This window comes from Acipenser ruthenus, chromosome 49 (genome assembly GCF_902713425.1).
Source record: "Acipenser ruthenus chromosome 49, fAciRut3.2 maternal haplotype, whole genome shotgun sequence".
NCBI lineage: Eukaryota > Metazoa > Chordata > Actinopteri > Acipenseriformes > Acipenseridae > Acipenser > Acipenser ruthenus.
In genome coordinates, this window is record NC_081237.1 from 3,852,431 (window position 1) to 3,872,716 (window position 20,286).

The 20,286-nt window shown below is 43.8% G+C and overlaps 1 protein-coding gene across 1 annotated transcript; it reads right to left on the bottom strand.

The window, feature by feature from the left end:
• Positions 1-16,154: 16,154 nt before the first annotated feature.
• Positions 16,155-18,484, bottom strand: LOC117401312 (growth arrest and DNA damage-inducible protein GADD45 beta-like). Its single transcript, XM_034001885.3, has 4 exons — positions 18,236-18,484; positions 17,861-17,962; positions 17,497-17,719; positions 16,155-17,043 (listed from the first exon to the last, which is right to left on the bottom strand). Exons 1-4 carry the CDS (start codon positions 18,277-18,279, stop codon positions 16,930-16,932), a joined length of 483 nt encoding a protein of 160 aa, XP_033857776.2. The 5' UTR covers positions 18,280-18,484; the 3' UTR covers positions 16,155-16,929.
• Between the last annotated feature and the right edge of the window lie 1,802 nt (positions 18,485-20,286).

The window sequence follows — 20,286 nt, forward strand, 5'->3', positions numbered from 1 at the left end:
TTTTGTTTTTACAAATTATTTTGTTAAATGCAGAATAAATATATTTACTTTAAAAAACGAAACCCAAAAACATTGCCTGCGAGAATAGATTTATATACAATAGAATAATGGTGTATTAAAAACAAATAATATAAATTAAACATATGAAGCTCTGTAGTTATTCATACCAGAATTTTTATTTATTTATTTATTTATTTATTTATTTTGTCTATCTCGATGCAAAGACATTTGATCATCAGTAAGTCTTGGGGCTTGCCAGTAGTTTAATATTGATGGCTTATCCAGTGTAACATCACATGTTCATGGAATAGCCCAGTGGATGTGCTGCATGAAGCAGTAGAAGAGGCTACAGAGATCACATTGCACTGTCCAGGATCACCACACTCAGAGATCACATTGCACAGTGCAGGCTCACCACACTCAGAGATCACATTGCACTGTCCAGGATCACCACACTCAGAGATCACATTGCACTGTCCAGGCTCACCACACTCAGAGATCACATTGCACAGTGCAGGATCACCACACTCAGAGATCACATTGCACAGTGCAGGCTCACCACACTCAGAGATCACATTGCACAGTGCAGGCTCACCACACTCAGAGATCACATTGCACAGTGCAGGATCACCACACTCAGAGATCACATTGCACAGCCAAGGATCACCACACTCGGAGATCACATTGCACTGTCCAGGATCACCACACTCAGAGATCACATTGCACTGTCCAGGCTCACCACACTCAGAGATCACATTGCACAGTGCAGGCTCACCACACTCAGAGATCACATTGCACAGTGCAGACTCACCACACTCAGAGATCACATTGCACAGTGCAGGCTCACCACACTCAGAGATCACATTGCACAGTGCAGGCTCACCACACTCAGAGATCACATTGCACAGTGCAGGATCACCACACACAGAGATCACATTGCACAGTGCAGGCTCACCACACTCAGAGATCACATTGCACAGTGCAGGCTCACCACACTCAGAGATCACATTGCACAGTGCAGACTCACCACACTCAGAGATCACATTGCACAGTGCAGGCTCACCACACTCAGAGATCACATTGCACAGCCCAGGATCACCACACTCAGAGATCACATTGCATAGTGCAGGCTCACCACACTCAGAGATCACATTGCACAGTGCAGGATCACCACACTCAGAGATCACATTGCACAGTGCAGGCTCACCACACTCAGAGATCACATTGCACAGTGCAGGATCACCACACTCAGAGATCACATTGCACAGTGCAGGATCACCACACTCAGAGATCACATTGCACAGTGCAGGCTCACCACACTCAGAGATCACATTGCACAGTGCAGACTCACCACACTCAGAGATCACATTGCACAGTGCAGGCTCACCACACTCAGAGATCACATTGCACAGCCCAGGATCACCACACTCAGAGATCACATTGCATAGTGCAGGCTCACCACACAGAGATCACATTGCACAGTGCAGGCTCACCACACTCAGAGATCACATTGCACAGTGCAGGCTCACCACACTCAGAGATCACATTGCACAGTGCAGGATCACCACACACAGAGATCACATTGCACAGCCCAGGATCACCACACTCAGAGATCACATTGCACAGCCCAGCCTGAGCACTAATCAAAATGCACTAATCCAACGCAGTTAACCTCCACATTAAGAGATCAGTTGGATTGAGGTAACAAAAACGACGGTTCCCGTCAAGGGGCCAGCAGTGAGCTCAGAGGATGTGTCCGCTTCTTGCTTGGCAGGCAGGGCAATGATGTCATCTCAGTAAGCATGGCGGAGGGCCAAGGGCAGCACACACTTGAAGCGCTGGGGTCCGGTCACGAGTCCGGGGGATTACCGGTGATAAGACAATCAAAGGGAACATATTGTGATACCCAGGGCCAGGAAGAGGGATTCACACAGACAGCCGGGCGGCTTAACCGCGCCTCCGTGTTTAAAAGGGTCAAAGCAGCTCTTCTGTGTCCAAACGAACTCCACCCTACCTTTCTTTGTGTCGCCCTGCCTCTGTCGTGATTTTCGCTCTGTGATGGAAAGTGCTTACGCTGTATGAAAATAGTCTTGTATTGCATTGCTTACAATAGGGGTCCACGCCATGAAAGTGCTACACTTTTTTGGAGGGCATGCCAGTAGTCCGACATTGATGGCTTTTCCATTAGCTGCTAGAGCAATCAGAGCAATTTCAACACAGTGGGTTAGGAATTAATATTGCTCAGTGGCCGTGATACTGTAGCACAGTGGTACTGCGAGATGTTGACTGCATGTATTTCTTTTTTATGGCACACTAATCTCATCAGACTGTTGTTTGAGTTTTAGATGTTTTATTGCAGGCTGTTTTAAATCTTTCTTCTTTTGTGCGCATCAGTGATTTTATAAAACAAATCTAATCATATCATTTGTTTTACAAGGAAGCAAACCTTGTCATGCTTATGTAAGTTTATTAAACAGTAAATCGCGTTGTTTGCTGTGTTTCATCTTTAATGACTGCACCACTGAGTTGTAGGATCTGTCAACCATAACCCAAGCATTTAATAACACAATGCAATTATCTGAAAGCGAGCTTGTTTTTTCCTCTGAAACATGTGATATGCAAATGTTCAGCTGACAATGTGTGCTGTTTGAAACCAGTAACTGTGAATTTCAGCAAGCAAATGATTTCCTAGAAATGAATGGAGGATTAGTACACCTTTTATTATAGTCCTAGCAATCGCCACAAGTGTAGCTTTAGGATGTGTACACCAATATGAAATACACTGCATTGTGTAGAGCATAGCACTGTGTAGAGCATAGCACTGTGTAGAGCATAGCATAGAGCATAGCACTGTGTAGAGCATAGCACTGTGTAGAGCATAGCATAGAGCATAGCACTGTATAGTGCATAGCATTGTGTAGAGCATAGCACTGTGTAGAGCACAGCATAGAGCATAGCGTTGTGTAGAGCATAGCACTGTGTAGAGCTAGCATAGAGCATAGCATTGTGTAGAGCACAGCATTGTGTAGAGCATAGCACTGTGTAGAGCTAGCATAGAGCATAGCACTGTGTAGAGCATAGCACTGTGTAGAGCATAGCATAGAGCATAGCACTGTATAGTGCATAGCATTGTGTAGAGCATAGCACTGTGTAGAGCACAGCATAGAGCATAGCATTGTGTAGAGCATAGCACTGTGTAGAGCACAGCATAGAGCATAGCGTTGTGTAGAGCATAGCACTATGTAGAGCTAGCATAGCACTGTGTAGAGCACAGCATAGAGCATAGCGTTGTGTAGAGCATAGCACTGTGTAGAGCTAGCATAGAGCATAGCATTGTGTAGAGCATAGCATTGTGTAGAGCATAGCATTGTGTAGAGCATAGCATTGACACATCCTATTCATGAAAAGTACAACTATAGAAGAATCAAAGTCACATTTTATTCAGATATGTGTTTGCATTGGTTAGATTTTCATTGACATGTGATTTATGATAAGGTCATGTGTACAGCTCACCCTGTCACTTACGGTATCAGTCTGCTATGGCACTTTCGCTTCACAGACCTCTTGCCCACCCAGAGACACTCTGCTACCATAAGGGACAGGCTCAGCTGTACACATCACCCTATATCTATCCCCAGTAGCAGTCTCTAGTCTCCATGCAGTTAACCTTGCCACATTAGCACGCACATGCCAGCATTTCCTCTCTTTTCACTTGACAGGAACTCAAATGGTTTTCTATCTCTTTGGTGATTAGGATAGCAGGTGAGAGCTGGACTATTCGGGTTATGAATGGCGGGCTTTGTGTTTGAAGAGACCCTGGCTAATTTATTACAGTCAATTACACAGCTGAAGCCTGGGGAGGCCAAGTGACACAGCACCGCAGGTCACACTGTGGGCCGGTGAGTCAGGGAGGGGGTGAGCTGGGATGCACGCCTAGGATTATTCTGTGGCTCAGACCGCTAGACTCCTCTGGTTGGCCGCTGTACAGCTACTTGTTGGTGAGGCTAAGGCAGCAGCCACATGCCTATGACATCATGGGCTGCAGATACCCCTGACTGGAATGGGTTGTCTGGGGGTTAGCTCTTTGTGCCAATTAACCACAGTCTGGAGAGCGGGTGCGAGGGGGTAAGCTCTACAGTTTCACCTTCCCTAGAAAGCAAGGGATACATACTGTATATACAGGGGCTGGACTGAGATATGGAGTTAACCTGAACCAATACACAGAAACCAGGAGCAGAGAGCACAGCTGGGAATGTATTGAAGATAGACAGAGGGTAAGAGTCACTTCTTTGCACAGAGAGTGGAATGGATACTCATGTGGTGATGCTGACTCACTGAGCTCTTTTAAGACCCAACATGACCCAGTTTTGAGATCAGTCAGCTAGTAGGAACCGGGCGAGCACAGGTGGTCCGAATGACCTCCTCTCGTTCTTATGTTCTTATGCAGCAATGGGATTTGGGATAAGTATGCATTGAATCCCTTTGGCTCTGCACAAACACATGCTTGCTCATTTACTCGTGCTGGTATCTGCAGAGAGTTCAAGGGAAGGGTCGCTGTGGTTCTGAAAGCTGAGTATGACTCTCCCCAACAGCAGAGTGTGATAAACAGCCTCCAGCACACACAGCTGGCCCTGAGTCTCAACAGGCCCACCTCCCCTGCCCTGCCCTCCCCTCAGCACTTCAGCCCAGCTGGGAACCCAAGTCCATTCCTCGCTGCAGTAGAAACAGCACAAGAGTAAGTTCTCTGCATGGTTAAATCCTAGTGAAAGAGTAGTGAAGTATAGTAAAGCATGGTAATCCACAGTAAATGGTATGGGGAGACTGAAAAAATAACCGTGCAAATTTGGTAGACTTCTATAGACTCTTTATTGCTTTGTAGATTACCTTTAGGACAAAGAAGGATGAAGGATGAGGCACCTGGAGCTCCACAACAGCTGTGCACCGTTTCAGCAGGTCATCTGCAGGGCGTTCTTCACACAGTGGTCTGTGTGCCAAGATCACAGACATGTGTTACTACATCTTTATTTCCTGAGCTGTGATTCATTTCCAGTATGGTTTTGGAAACTGATAATGTTGCAAAAGTCTTTTTTTAGCAAAAAGGATGTAGTTTTGGACACCTAAGAAATCTATTTTTCATTGATCATTTTTTTCCATTACTGTATATGGAGAAAAAAAACATTGCATATGGGTCTTCTGTATGTTCCCTTTATTAAAACCACAGCCCTGTTAATTATTAACTTTCACTTGCAGTTTGACACTCTTTCTGTTTCTGAATTTGATGCAATAGAGGCTTCAGCAGTCAAGTTAAACTTGACCTGTGCACGTGCCTCTTGGTGCACTTTTCATTAGCATGTATCAAAAAGTTCAGGCCAAAGCTGCAGTAATACCTTTACCAAACAATCTTTCATGGCAATTGTTCTGTACAAAAGTTACAAGACTGTACTTTGAAGCCATACTTCCTGTCTGTGCATTGCAATACCATTTCAGTGTGCTCCTGTATCATTGCTGTGGTCTGCTAATGGTTTTTGCTATGGTGTCTTCAATACGCTGGCATTACAATGCTATCCGAACAGTAGTTTTCAATTGTGTCTGAAAGGGAATCATATATAATCATATATAATCATATATATTCATTTGGTGTGCAGACATGATATGAGGACTGTGTTTCAGTACAGTGCAGGGTAACCTGACCTGGAGTTTCAAACAGCAGCATCGAAAAAAAAAAGAACTTCAGTTTGCATATGAAGTGGGCGCTTACGTTTCCTAGTAAAACGAGTGCCAGCCCATGGCTCTGGGCTGCGTGCAGCAAGGCCCTCCCAACCTGTAAATTATGAAGGTTCATAACAACACACCAGAACATTCCATAACTTAACTTCCATTCCACTCTGTCCTGAACATTCCAGAACTTAACTTCCATTCCACTCTGTCCTGAACGTTCCAGAACTTAACTTCCATTCCACTCTGCCCTGAACGTTCCAGAACTTAACTTCCATTCCACTCTGCCCTGAACGTTCCAGAACTTAACTTCCATTCCACTCTGCCCTGAACGTTCCAGAACTTAACTTCCATTCCACTCTGCCCTGAACGTTCCAGAACTTAACTTCCATTCCACTCTGCCCTGAACGTTCCAGAACTTAACTTCCATTCTACTCTGTACTGAATGCCAGCCAACAAACCTTGTGAACTCCAAAGAAAAAAACAATCTTAGCTGGGAGCTCGTGTTTTGACAGTGTATTATGTTTGTGATGTTGTTAGGCAAGGTCTGTTTATTATTTTTTACTGGCAGCTCGTGTTGAGCACAGTCTACAGCTTAGAAAGCCTCCTGTGTTAGCACACACATGCTTGTACACTTTATACTGAAATGTATTGATAGGGAATTATAGGGCAAGAAACTGTAATAACACTGACAATGTCTTTAGACCACGAATGCACGGATCACTGTAACTAACTTTTATTTTTGAGCTAATTTTTCAAATGGCTGTATTGCAGTAAAGCCACAGCACCCGTGCATTCTTTGAAACAAACAATTTATAATATTCTGCACAGTGAATGATATGCATGCAGCTTCAGTCTGACTCTATATTATTTATTGTTGTCTGTTTTTCCACGTGCCCTTTTCTGCACCTAAAATCTCTAATAATAGTTTATAATAAGCCAACAAAGGTGTTGCACAGTTTCAGGAACATCAAACTGTTTCTTGTACATTAAAACAGCCTTGATCTGCCAAGTTTCCTTTAGTCTTACTGGCAGTACACTGCTGTTACAGATGCTGCTGATACTTAACATAAATAGACTTTTTGACTGATCTAGCCTGCATTATATATGCCTGAACTGAAGAGCAGCTCCTGAACTGATTTTAAAAAAATGCAATTTTTGAATAATTGCAAATAGAACCACTCAGAATGACGTCATGACAGAACCAATGGAAGCTGCCTTTTCTTTAGAATAATTCCGGATTTGAAGCTCTGTCGCTAGGGCCATGTACTGTGTGGAACGGTGTAGCAACCCAGTCCAATGCACTTGTTTTCCGTACACAGGAGTTTGCACAGTCACTCCGTTTGCAGAGTTAGATTAGCTAGTCAGCGCTGAGTTGCGTGACTGCAGAACAACACACATAGGGAGGGGTGGAAAATGACTATTTTCCATTCTAGCTAATCCGACTTCTTTTTTTTTTTGCATCCCGGATCAGAAAAACAAGGTGCGTGTCTAAACCTGAGGCCGGAGCTCGTTACCTGCTGATAAGAGATGATGGAAAGCTAAGTGATTTAATTAAAGTAAAGAGCATGAATCCTGTCGGCAGCCACGTGCAAGCCAGCAGTGACGACAACACAATAACAATAACAACGGGAGCTGTGGAAGCGGATGCAGCATCACTTTCCTAAGAGACCAAGGACAGGGTAAATGGCCCACGCTTTTTTTTCAGGTCGCTCTTCATAGTGGATGTATCTGGAATATCACTCCAGTAGTTTGGAACTGGACTCGTCACGCGTTATTGACCTGCTAAAATTAGCACATCAACAAACTTGTTTACAGCACCCCATCCCGAGTGCTGTACAGCACAGGTACACCAGTACCCCATCAATCACTGCCATGGCATGAATATGGAAACTTTATTAGCACAAGGAGAGGGCTGGGAAACTGAGGCAGAGGTTTAAACAGCTAGTGCTTACCAAAACAGGGAAAAAATAGTAATGTAATATAGGCATTGAGAAAACGTCATTATACAACAAGTCGTCAAATAAGTATAAGGCTCTAAATAGGGTGATTCATTGATTAATTGTTGTACCTCTCTGTGCTTTACTGGCTCTTAAAAGCCACTATAAGGATAGCGCCTCCATAATTCCAATGGAATCCTGCAGCTAGGAGCAGTTTGATTGTTTAGAGCAGGTTTTAGGGTGGCGTTATTAAGATCCGCTGCTGTTTGGATCATTAAAATAGACCCCATAATTCGTGATTGTGCCAGCTAGATGGGAAACAGCTGCCACTGTCCTGCCCTGCCAGTAAGTATTAAAGCAGTTCTCGTGTCAGGACTGGCAGGACACAAGCAGCAGTTTAATAGATAGCTTTTGGAAACCTGCAGGTTCATTCTGTCCTGTGACTGCTGTCTTCCACTCTTTGACCTTTAACAGAACAGCTCCTGGCTCTCGCAGAGTAACATACAGTCCAGAGCAATATCTCACCCTTCAACGGTGCCTAACTGCTGTGTGCTGTGAGCTCATTCAAACTGCTCTTCAGAGAAAACGCATCTAAAAAAAGATATTCTAAATATAAACTGAGTTTGTGTCAGTCTGGCCGGGTCACTAGTAATTATACTAAAGGCTTGGCCGCTTGCTGTGAATTGAATGCCTATTGGAAGAAAATGATTTTGGCAGGCGGCATCTGCAGCTTTTAAAAAAAAAAAACTACACTAATGGAAAGTGTAGATTCCATTACAACAGAACAATTAGCAGTGCAAAGGGTTACCAGCAATGTCAACAGAGTGCAGGGCTTGAAACTCACGCTAGCGCTCCACCCAATCCTGGGTTTCACAACTGCCCTCAATTATATATCTTATTTAAAATGATCAGAACACAAGTCCTTGATGTTAAATACAGGTAATTTGTTCCTCCCTTATAGCTGCATGAACAACTCCTGATGAGGGCGATGAGTTCAGATCAGATTTACCAGGAGCCTGCATGTTCAAACGCCTGGCACTTTATATATATCTAAACAAGGGGGGTTCTGAAACACAGGACTGGGCGCAGGGCTAGTGCGGTTTCAACCCTAAGTCACATGATTCACATCTCCTGCACGGCTGTCTGATTCCTCTTGATGCAATGAAAAGAGCATTAGGAACTTCTACCATTATGAACTCCTTCTTTAAGAAGACTAAAAATGCTGAGGAAGACACACACACACACACACGCACGCACACGCACACACGCACACACGCACGCACACACGCACACTCACACACACGCACACACTCACACACGCGCTCCACGCTGCAGTGCAGTACAGTGCCACTGAAGACCCTTGGCAGATCATTGTGGTAAAGCCCAAGCCAGTAGCTCCTTACCTAGAGAGCTGTGGGAACGTGACACCAAGCTGGTATTGTTGAGCTTAAAACCTTTCAAACCTCTTCTCCCTGGCCTCTCCCTGATCACACCCTTGCCTAGAAAGCACAACTAAATGACTGCTTTGTAGCTGTGTTTGGACTACCTAAGTGCTGCAGCCCCACAGAAGCAAACAAGCACCTAAAAAAAAGCAGGGCTGGAATTAGCAGACTGTACCTTTAAGTGCCTCTTAAACTACAATGGCATTCCTCTGTTATGTCAATGGGACTGTGTAAAGTGCCCTTAATAGATAGCTTATCCTAATGGTGTTCCGATCTTGAAAGGGACCAGCCAAAAGGTCCCTTAATAGTGAGCTTGGGTGATCATAAAAACAGCACGGTTACAAACTCACACTGGCCCTGCAGCCAGTCCTGGGTTTCACAACTGCCCTCAGTTAAATATGTTATGAAGATGATGGGGTACCAGTTTGAACAATCAGACCCGTGTTAAATTGTTCAACCCCTATAGCGGCACGAACGGTTCCTCCAAACAGCAAAGCCACAGGCTCTGAAGAGGCTTATCCCTGCTGTGATAAGTGCATTCAGTTTTACAGGGGGCGGCTAGCTCAACTTCCAGCACCTGGTCAGTTTAGTAATATGCCTAAATAAGGGAGCTCTGAAACCCAGGCCTGGCTGCCTGTGAGTTGCTAACCCGTTGTATTCATTGATAAGGGGGTCACCCAGTCTGGGGTGGAGGAAAGCATTAGGATGCATAAAAGAACTTTGCAATCCACCACCACTGGTCAATAAAATAGACCCTCTCGCCTTTATATGGAGCTTAAGAAGGGATTCAAATGTAACTGGATCAGTGGCCACTACTAGTGTACGACCTAAGTATTTACTGCTTGGTTTCAGACTAGTAAATGCAGTAAAGTTTATACATTTCTACTTAACACTTACTTGACTACTGGTTATAGCAGTCCAACGAAATGTCTTTCCATGGCTAGGTCATGCTGAGCCTTCACCTTGAGGAGTGCATCCCATAATACGCTATGTAAATTGGGCTGTGTTGCATTGTAGTTAAAAGAAGTCCAGGTAGTTAGCAGACCAATGCAGGTAGTTCCTCTCCCAGTAGATTCACTAGGCTACAGCATGGCAGTTCACAGGAGCACTGGAATTAGTGGAAAGTTTGAGATATTTCTCTGGCCACGCAGGTGTGCTGAAATAATTCCATGGATCTCAGCTGCTGTGCATCTCTGTGTGCTACGTGTGAAGTCTCGTAAGAAGCACGCCCCTATCTGGCACCGCACGAGGTTAAAGAAAGCTCTCAGTTTGTATGTCTTGCTTTCAGATAGTCGGTTTGCACTTCCTAGGTCATTTCACGTGTCTTTGGGGTCAAAGCACGTCAGCCATGAAGCAAAGCAGCTGGTTGATTAGTGACAGCAAAGGAGGCCATGAAGGAGTGGAGAATTCTACACTGCGGGTGAAATGACATCAGGTGAGCAGCATAACCACTTCACAAAAGGGTCAGCCCTGTTCACACAGGTGGTTACATCACATTACTGTGTGGGCCAGGGGTGAGGCTGTGTGGTCCAGTGGTGAGGCTGTGTGGTCCAGTGGTTAAAGAAAAGGGCTTGTAACCAGGAGGTCCCCGGTTCAAATCCCACCTCAGCATCTGCTAAATAAACAAATAATAATTACCTCTTCTCACCGGTAGGGGTCAGAATTATTTGACAGCATACTTACTGGATACAGGATGAGACACATTTCTCCTTAAGTTCTGTGACTCATGTTAAAACTGGGTTGTACGTTTCTGAGAACAACCAAAAACAACATTGATGATAAATATTAAACACACACACGTGCACGTATCAAACAGCCTAGATTTACTAAACTCTTCACAAAAAGAAATCACAGTTTTATAAAAACAAATATAAAAGAGGTACACATTAGAAATTTCAATGAGAAAGCACAGAAACACCAGAACATGTGTAAATATCCTGCCTTGCAGGAAGTGGTTGTCCTTTTAAGGATTACTGGCTGTCATGTCAAAAACACTTCAAACGAAATGGGGCTAACAGGCAATGCAGTCAACATCCTGTCTGGCTTTGATTGGAAACAAGGCAATGAAATGAGTGAGGAAGAGAATTCCTTCTGAACTAGATAATACTGCTAGGGGCCCGTGCACCCTATGCAATTCACTGTGTGGTATATGGATTACTGAACTTTACTGTACCTTTCTGTGCTTCACCATACATCTCTGTGCTTTACTGTACCTCTCTGTGCTTTACTGTACCTCTCTGTGCTTTACCATACCTCTCTGTGCTTTACCATGCTGTACCTCTCTGTGCTTTACTGTACCTCTCTGTGCTTTACCATGCTGTACCTCTCTGTGCTTTACCGTACCTCTCTGTGCTTTACCGTACTCTCTGTGCTTTACCGTACCTCTCTGTGCTTTACCATGCTGTACCTCGCTGTGCTTTACCGTACCTCTCTGTGCTTTACCATACCTCTCTGTGCTTTACCATGCTGTACCTCTCTGTGCTTTACTGTACCTCTCTGTGCTTTACCATGCTGTACCTCTCTGTGCTTTACCGTACCTCTCTGTGCTTTACCGTACTCTCTGTGCTTTACCGTACCTCTCTGTGCTTTACCATGCTGTACCTCGCTGTGCTTTACCGTACCTCTCTGTGCTTTACCATACCTCTCTGTGCTTTACCATGCTGTACCTCTCTGTGCTTTACTGTACCTCTCTGTGCTTTACCATGCTGTACCTCTCTGTGCTTTACCGTACCTCTCTGTGCTTTACCGTACTCTCTGTTCTTTACCGTACCTCTCTGTGCTTTACCGTACCTCGCTGTGCTTTACCATACCTCTCTGTGCTTTACCGTACCTCTCTGTGCTTTACCGTACTCTCTGTTCTTTACCGTACCTCTCTGTGCTTTACCGTACTCTCTGTTCTTTACCGTACCTCTCTGTGCTTTACTGTACCTCGCTGTGCTTTACCATACCTCTCTGTGCTTTACCGTACCTCTCTGTGCTTTACCGTACCTCTCTGCACTCTACCATGCTTTCATACAGAGCAGTAAACTCTTTGTCTAAAAATGAACTGCAGTGCCACTTAACAGTTAACAAGGAAGATCTGCTGCTGTTAAAAAATAACCAAATGACCTTCCTGCATTCCAAATACAGAAAGATTACAGTCAAATTAGCGCTGTCTTTTGTATGTAGGAGAGTCCCGGAGCATGCAGAGCTCCACACGCTCGCACGTGCCTTCGTTCCAAGCAGTCTGTTCAGCAGGGAAAGCCGGCCTGTTCCTTATTGCCCCCTTGTTTTTCCGAAGGCAGGATTTGCATATTTGAAATTGTTTTGTAGGAATTAGTAACATGTTTACTGCTGCTGCTAAAGGTATTGGAATCCAATCAATGACGGGAAGACCTTCAGAGATTAGAAATAATTAATAAGCACCTCCTGAAAAGCGCCAAGGTCCCTGTTTACTGAGATCCGGCACCCTTTTAAGGTGTTTGTTATTGTCTTTAAATGAGATGAGCTCACCGTTCTGGTTTGGCAGCCTTGGAGAGTGGAAATGACTATGCCTTCTTGTTACCCGCGCCCCTTAGTATATTTATCATTCCAATGCTAAGGCTGTATTGCCACTGAAGGTTATGGTAAGGCTTACCGTAACTAAACTGACCCTGTCATGAGGAGTGGAAGCACACTGATTGGTTGGTTGGGTAGTTGGTTGGTAGGGGAGTGGGGCAGGTTTGCAATCATCCATTTTCAATGGTACTTATTTGCAACAGCAACCCATATTCATAGAAATTAGTTATTTAAAGATTTCTAATTTGCTGAATTAAATATAGTTTGGAATTCATATAACTGATCTTCATAGCTGCATTGTTTCATTCCTCAAAACAGACTTGTCCTATAGGTCTTGAATGTTCTAGAACCCTAGGGATGGGCACCACACACTTCTGAAGCCTGTGGAAAGTGCTGTAATCCTTACATGGACATCAGACTTCCTGTGCTTATATATATATATATATATATATATATATATATATATATATATATATATCTATACGTGGGATCTTAACATGCACGTACGTACGAACGAGTAAAATAGATTTGGCACTTTGTTACCATGGCAATGCCTGATTCAGGGAAGGAAAAAAGGTTGTATCTCATGTTCATACGTGTGTGTGTGTGTGTGTGTTTACTGTCATAGACTGAAATTACATAACCAGACCAGCAAAATGTAATATTTCTAAACTCTAACCACTTTTTACATAGTTATTTGTCCAGAGCCTAACAAAAACACAGGACAAGGATTGGATAGGCATGGAGACTGAATTGCTCCCTCCCTCACCCCCTGAGAAAGGGTGCTCCCTCCAGTCCAGAGCAGGCTTGAGGCATGGAGACCGAACTGCTCCCTTCCTCAACCCCTAAGAGAAAGGGTGCTCCCTCCAGTCCAGGGCAGGCTTGAGGCATGGAGACAGAACTGCTCCCTCCCTCACTCCCTAAGAGAAAGGGTGCTCCCTCCAGTCCAGAGCAGGCTTGAGGCATGGAGACCGAACTGCTCCCTTCCTCAACCCCTAAGAGAAAGGGTGCTCCCTCCAGTCCAGAGCAGGCTTGAGGCATGGAGACCGAACTGCTCCCTCACTCCCTAAGAGAAAGGGTGCTCCCTCCAGTCCAGAGCAGATTGAAGCACGGAGACCGAACTGCTCCCTCACTCCCTAAGAGAAAGGGTGCTCCTTCCAGTCCAGAGCAGATTGAAGCACGGAGACCGAACTGCTCCCTCCCTCACTCCCTAAGAGAAAGCATACCTTGTGCTACCGCTGTTGTGTGGATTAACAAGAGGACTATTTAGTGCATGCCAATTCAGAACCTTTAATTCATCACAAATATATATATTTTTTTTAAGTACATAAAAAAACAGCATCCTAACTGACTGTTAGCACCATAAAAGGGTAATGAGATGCTATTGAAAAAGCAGACATCAGGGTCATGTTTGTCCTCTTTGATCTTGCTGCAGTGCTACAGCAGACCTCCACTATAATGCCTGTCTCTCTCTCTCTGCAGCCAGACAGCAAAGCTCAACTCTGCAGTTTCTGGTCTGCTGACTGCCCTGCTCTTTGGTTAGTGCAGACAATTGAAGGCATGGAGAGTAAAAGGAAAATCTCCCTGCCGCTGTCTGAGGCGTGCTTGTGTGCGTCTGCAGCCAGGCTCCTTATTCACGCTTTCCCTGGAGTCTCTATTGGAATTCACTGTGTTCAGGTCTAGGGTGACTGAGGCTGCCAGCTAACACTTTTGCTTTTGGCATGGGCACAGCTGAATACACCTTCTCATGCATTTTGAATGCAAGTGTGTTCTATATTTTTGGAAAAGTCCTTGAAAAACCTACTATATTGGGGAAACATGGAGGGGGGAGGGTGGGGGTGCTTTCTACAATGACCCTGAGGTGCAAAACACAAATACAAAACAAGCCCAGAACTGAAACAGAAGTGATTTCACAATGGAAATCCTTCACGGACACCCCCAGCACAGTCTCCGCTTGTTTCTGGAGAGGTTGGGGCTGTTTAGAAAGCGTAAATTGAGTCAAAGCATAAGTTGAGTGAAAGACGTGGAGACTGTGCGGGGCTATCTGTGGGGGGAGTGGCCTCCATCGTGATGTATCTCCGTAAAATGTGAAACTCAACTTTGTATCCTTTGCACTTTCCCTTTTAAAAGTTTAGTGAGTATTAAAACATTTGAAAAGTAAAACATAGTGAAATCATATTGAAAGCATGGTAAAGCACATGGTATATAAAGACCTTTCCAAAGTTATGAAAGGGGAACCCTTTTATATATGCGTTCATATTAGGCATAACATGACATAGATGCCTTTTCCATAATATGCATAAGACAGGTGCACGATGAAGATTTGTCATCGGTAAGGCACGTGTGTGTGTGTGTGTGTGTGGTTCAGTGGGGAGTGTCTTCAAACGTTCCTCATGTATCTCAGTGTTGTCTTTCACAGGGGTCTGGAGCACGTGGACAAGCTCATTACAGCATCTGGACGGCTGTTCTGTCGTTTTACACGCTCCCTTGAGAGTAGAGTGCAAGAGAAGCTGTAGTCTTCTGTTTCCAAGGATAACCACCCACTCCGTCACACTGCTTTCTTCCAGAAAAAAAAGTCTTATCTTGCTGCTCCACCCTATTCGTCACATTGTGGTTAGTTTAACACTGAGCAACGTGCTATTACTCTGCCTGTGTGCAGACTAGTGCTGCATTGAGCTCTACTTTCACTGTGTCATTTTCAGCCTGTGTTTATGACATAGGAACAGAATGCCTACTATTAGCTCTCCATCCTTGCCCCTGATTTATGCTGACTTGAAACAGGGAGATGCAGCTTTTATATATTGCATTGTACAGATCATGGATCCCTTTTGCATTACAATCAGGCGTAGGACACAAAAGTAGGTGCTGTATGGGACAGTAACTGAAGGCTGCCATGGACCCCCAGTCATATTGTATTGCACACTGAAATTGAACGCCTGGGTTCTACATGTGAACATACAATCACTAAACCTCTGGCAACAAAACTACTAATATAGTTCATCTATAGAGCTGAGGTTTTCAACACGACTAACAAAGACCTCTAGCTGAAATGTTTATAAACGGGTTCTTTCAGTTTTACTAAAATGTCCCCAACGTGAGTGTTTTATACTCCTGAAGAGATAAGAGAGTAATGACCTTGTTAAAGGAGTCGGATTGAAACAGGATGGGGCATTACGCCTCTAATTACTCCACAGGCTTTCAGTGTCTGGAACAGAGCCACTTCAAACTGCAGGCTTGCGTCAACTGAGCTGGCAGAGACAGGTCTTTCTAACAAATAGTGCAAAGTGCACCGGGTCACAGTTCCACGTCAGACATGCGCTTCACTGCACTGTGCATCTTTATGGCTTACACTGAAGAGTATTTTTGTATGATATGGCACATTGGATATTGCATTGCTTTTGATCAGTATCCCTACCCCCACGCATATGACAGAGCATAGTATTCTTCTCTTAAGTTAGTATTTATTGCCATGGAACAGGATACATCACAGTAACCCACACATTTAGTGAACAGACAGACATTTCAGTTAAATAATTTATTGAATAGCATGAATGCCAATTTCAGACAAATACATACATGACAACATTAAATCAGAAATATTGGCATATATTTTTTCATAACACTTTCAAAACACACAAGTTAATGTTTTTTTTGCACAGCGTCCCAAAGTTACGTGCACCATTACAGTTGCAGCGGTTCGTTTTGACTTCAAAAATTAAAATGTTTCTTTTTCAATCCAAGAACTACTGTACAGTTGCATGTGGCGCAGCTCGAACGCGAGTCAACTCAGTCGGCATTTAAGTTTGCAAGCTTTGTTTTAAACCATTTAAAACGAGTCAGCCTTTCTCCTACAAAAAATTAAATACAATTAAAATGTATAGGTCAGTCCAGACATGTTTCAAACTTTCTCCGAGCCAAACTGATTGGCACACAGCCCCACGCCGTTCCTTAATTGTCCGGGAACATTCTGTACTCCACACCTCCCGACACTGAATCGGGGAGGAACGACCTCCGTCACAGACCGACCAGCTGACATCGAGCAAATCCGGCTTCTCCGCCCTCGAGCCGTGTCCTCTTGCTCAACCCATTCCGAGTTGCAACGGTAGGGGTGTATCGGTTGCACCGCCCCAGTATCCTTTAACCTCTGTCCGGCTTCTTCACCCCCGCAGGTCAGCCAGGGCTTACGGTTAATATTTTGTCTTGTATTCACCCAAGAATGTGACGTGTAATTGTCTTATTCTTTGTTTAAAATGTATTTCTTCCCTGTGCGCTCCGTCTCGCGCCGTTGTTTGTATTCAGCGCTGTTGCATTGAGATGTACGGGATCCACTGGTTTTTGCAGCGGCTTTCCGCGCAGTAGCTGCCCACTTCCTCAAGAGCTTGGTTTTTCCAAGTATCTGTGTGGGGATTCTGAGAAGACAAAAAACAAAACGCAATGTTATTACTCCTGAAAGTGATCTGTGTTATGTTGCATTTGCGGTTATTAGTTAAGCAATGATGGCTAAATACGCATTAAAACATTTTTTTTTCTACAAACGTAATACAGCAATACTTCCCCTGCTACTATTTCCGCTTACAACATTCAAACGCATGCACTAATTAGGTTCGCTTCTACCTTGCAATGCAGCATCCTCAATTTGAATAGGGCACGCAAGTTGTACCATGTGCATCTCTAATCGAGACCCTGCCAGAGCGCGCTGGGATGCGCAGGTTTGCTCTGTGCATGCAAAGATAAAACTCGGGGTTTCTAGTAGAGCCTCGCTAGTGCTCGCGCTAAATGCACTGTATGCTGGCTCCATTGAGAATGTGTTTGCCACTGTTACGCTGTAGCGCTGGCTTTCTCGTCGCAGTCCAGGTACTTACAGTGACAAGGATGCAGTGCAGGTCTTTCGGTTCGCTGCCGTTGCTCTCCGCGTTGGTTTCGCCCAGAACCTCGGCTAGTCTCTGCATGCCGGACACTCGCAGGATGTTGATGTCGTTATCACAGCAGAAAGCTTGGATGAGGGTGAAGTGAATTTGCAAGGCAATGTCACCCTCGTCTTCCTCGTCGGTCGCTAGGATGCACAGAATGACGCTATCAGGATCGCTGTGAAGGAGAGACACATCTACATGTTAGTTTATTGATGCGTTTTACTGTGCTAGGGTATATCTGCACCGTTAAAAAAAAACACATCTGTATTTCAAATACTGCAATTGCAATGATGCTGCACGGGGATAGTGTACTTACACATTCATCAGCTTCGCAGACTCGTAGACTCCCACAGTTAGGCAATCTCGCCTCTGTGCTGCGGCCAGCAATTCTTCTAAAGCTTGGTTTACAGTTTCCATCCTTCAAAAAAGAAAAAAAAAGACATTAGACATGTGGCTGTGGTTGCATTGCAAAAGTTCAGAGTAAAGCGACATGCAGTCAATTCAGTGCAGACTGCATGATACAGCACAGCCAGGTATAGTACTTCCCCGATAAACCGGGGTTTCTGTTGGCTATGCCGCACATACCAGCCTGCACGGCTGCTATACAGCATTGCTATTCACGCTACAGTACAGGGTACACAATTAGTGCAGCTGCACCAGGCAATATAATCTTTTAATAAACTAGACTTACTTTTTTTCAGTTGTGTTGCAGCCAACGACTTCTTCTAGAGTCATGTTGTAAGTAAAATAATCCACAAGGTTTGGATAATATCCGAAGAAAAAGCGGCGTCAGTTTTGCAATGAGCTGTATAGTATAATCCAGTTGGTTGTTGAGTCACAGGATTCGTTTCAGACAGTGCGTTAGCTTCTAAGTGATAGATCCCAAGTTCTGTTGCGTACTGTGAGTGATAGATCAGTTTGTGCTGCGTGTACTTATGAACGTAGAGGTTTTTATACACTCTCGCTAGGGGCGTGGTTTCAAACCGAAACCCGCAGCTTCAGCCAATAGCTTTCAATGGAATCTTTAGCCTTTGAAGCAATTGGGTGGATACGCAAATGAGCCCCACGTGGGGTTGATAGACGCGTTTTTTTTTTTGGAATCCTCTGGAATGTCCCACGTTGCTTGTATAGGGGGTTTCTTCTGCACTTTCTGCAACACAACGATATTAATACACGAAACTATTGCAGAGTCCGGCCTTTTTAGGAAATACAGCGAATACAATGGAAACTAAATTGTTATGCAACTAGCTGAAATATGTACCAATATTTGTGTTTGTATGGTGCAAAATATGTGTTTTTTAATTGCAAAAAACAAATTCATTCTTTTTTGCATAAGGTGATTTCTACTCTCGTGACCTGCATCCCTGGTTCATTAGCGCCTGACCTAACTCGTGCACAGAGGCCCATTGGAACACCGGATAAGCTCATGCAACTCCATGGGTTTTGCAACGCCTGGAAGATGATAGGCTCGCAACACGAACAACACCTCGTGTTTATTATTATGCGTGTTTATCGGTCTCCCAAATAAAATTGGGCAATAGCTTGTGCATGACAGGTTCAGAAAGACAGATGTACAATACACGCAATTCTTATTAGTATATTGATCTGGAGCTTTGATCTGCGTGTTTATTCCTGCAAACTTTTTAGACTGCTACATTATAGTAGCCCTGACAATTTTTGCAAAGCTGCTGGAATTACGGCCACCAACCTTTGTGTTATCGTACGAATTTCCAATCTAAGCATGTTTTTCCACATTTTGTATTTCATAATAGAGTTGTATAACACAAAGCTCATATGTGACTGAGTTGTAAGTATCTTACGAAACCGTTTGCCTTGTCCTTCCCAGCATCTTGTAAGTACTGTATTGTATTGTAGCCAATTCGCGTTCTCTGGCGCACTCTGGCGGCCTGGCGCTGTCCGTGCAGCCGTAGAGGAAAAACATGTTGCAACACGTTGCAATTTTACCATCAAACAAGTCATGTTGCTTTCCATTTCCCGTCATATTATTAGATATTATTGTCACATTCTAAACTTGATTATGATTGACCAGTTTTAAAATGCAAAGTGGTGTTTTGTTTCCATTACCAAACATAATAAACGTATTATTATTATTATTATTATTATTATTATTATTATTATTATTATTATTGTTGTTGTTGTTGTTGTTATTGTGAAACTGTAACTGAAATTAAAATAAATATATAGCCTACATTAAACAACACCAAATCTTTATTGCTACATTGTAGATTTTTTTATTTTTGTATTCATGCTATATATAAGACTCCATTAAGACTCGCATTGGCAGTAAGACCCCCATGGCATAGCAGTTCGATTTAATACTGGTTTTACTATATGAGTTTAATAAAACACACCTGAGCTTGTTGCTAATACACTGCGGCTAATCAAACTCGTAGTAAAACCTGGAATGGGTGAAACTCACGGGTAGAAAGCTGATCAAGGGCTTTTGTCAGAGACGTTCTAAAATTATTGTTTTTATTAATTGAAATCTTATATATAATCAGTATTCATACAGTAGTAATTTCAAAATCGCAAAAACAAGAATTCAATGCGGAGATTCAAGACATTGTCCGCGTGTGCCCCCTGGTGGACTACAATACCGGTACATTAAATACATTTTAAGCCAATGCTGCCACCTGCTGGCACAATTTAATTCTAATTTATACTGCACTTCAAATCACAGTGGTATGGCTATACTGTAAACTTAAAGGGGTTTGTCTATAA

What these genes read in the sequence shown, in the direction of transcription:
- LOC117401312 (XM_034001885.3), bottom strand. Translation starts at nt 18,279, where the DNA reads ATGACTCTAGAAGAAGTCGTTGGCTGCAACACAACTGAAAAAAA. An exon ending in TGCAACACAACTGAAAAAAA is followed by an intron (nt 17,963 to 18,235) that starts GTAAGTCTAGTT and finishes TCTTTTTTGAAG; the next exon opens with GATGGAAACTGTAAACCAAG. An exon ending in TCTGCGAAGCTGATGAATGT is followed by an intron (nt 17,720 to 17,860) that starts GTAAGTACACTA and finishes TCTCCTTCACAG; the next exon opens with CGATCCTGATAGCGTCATTC.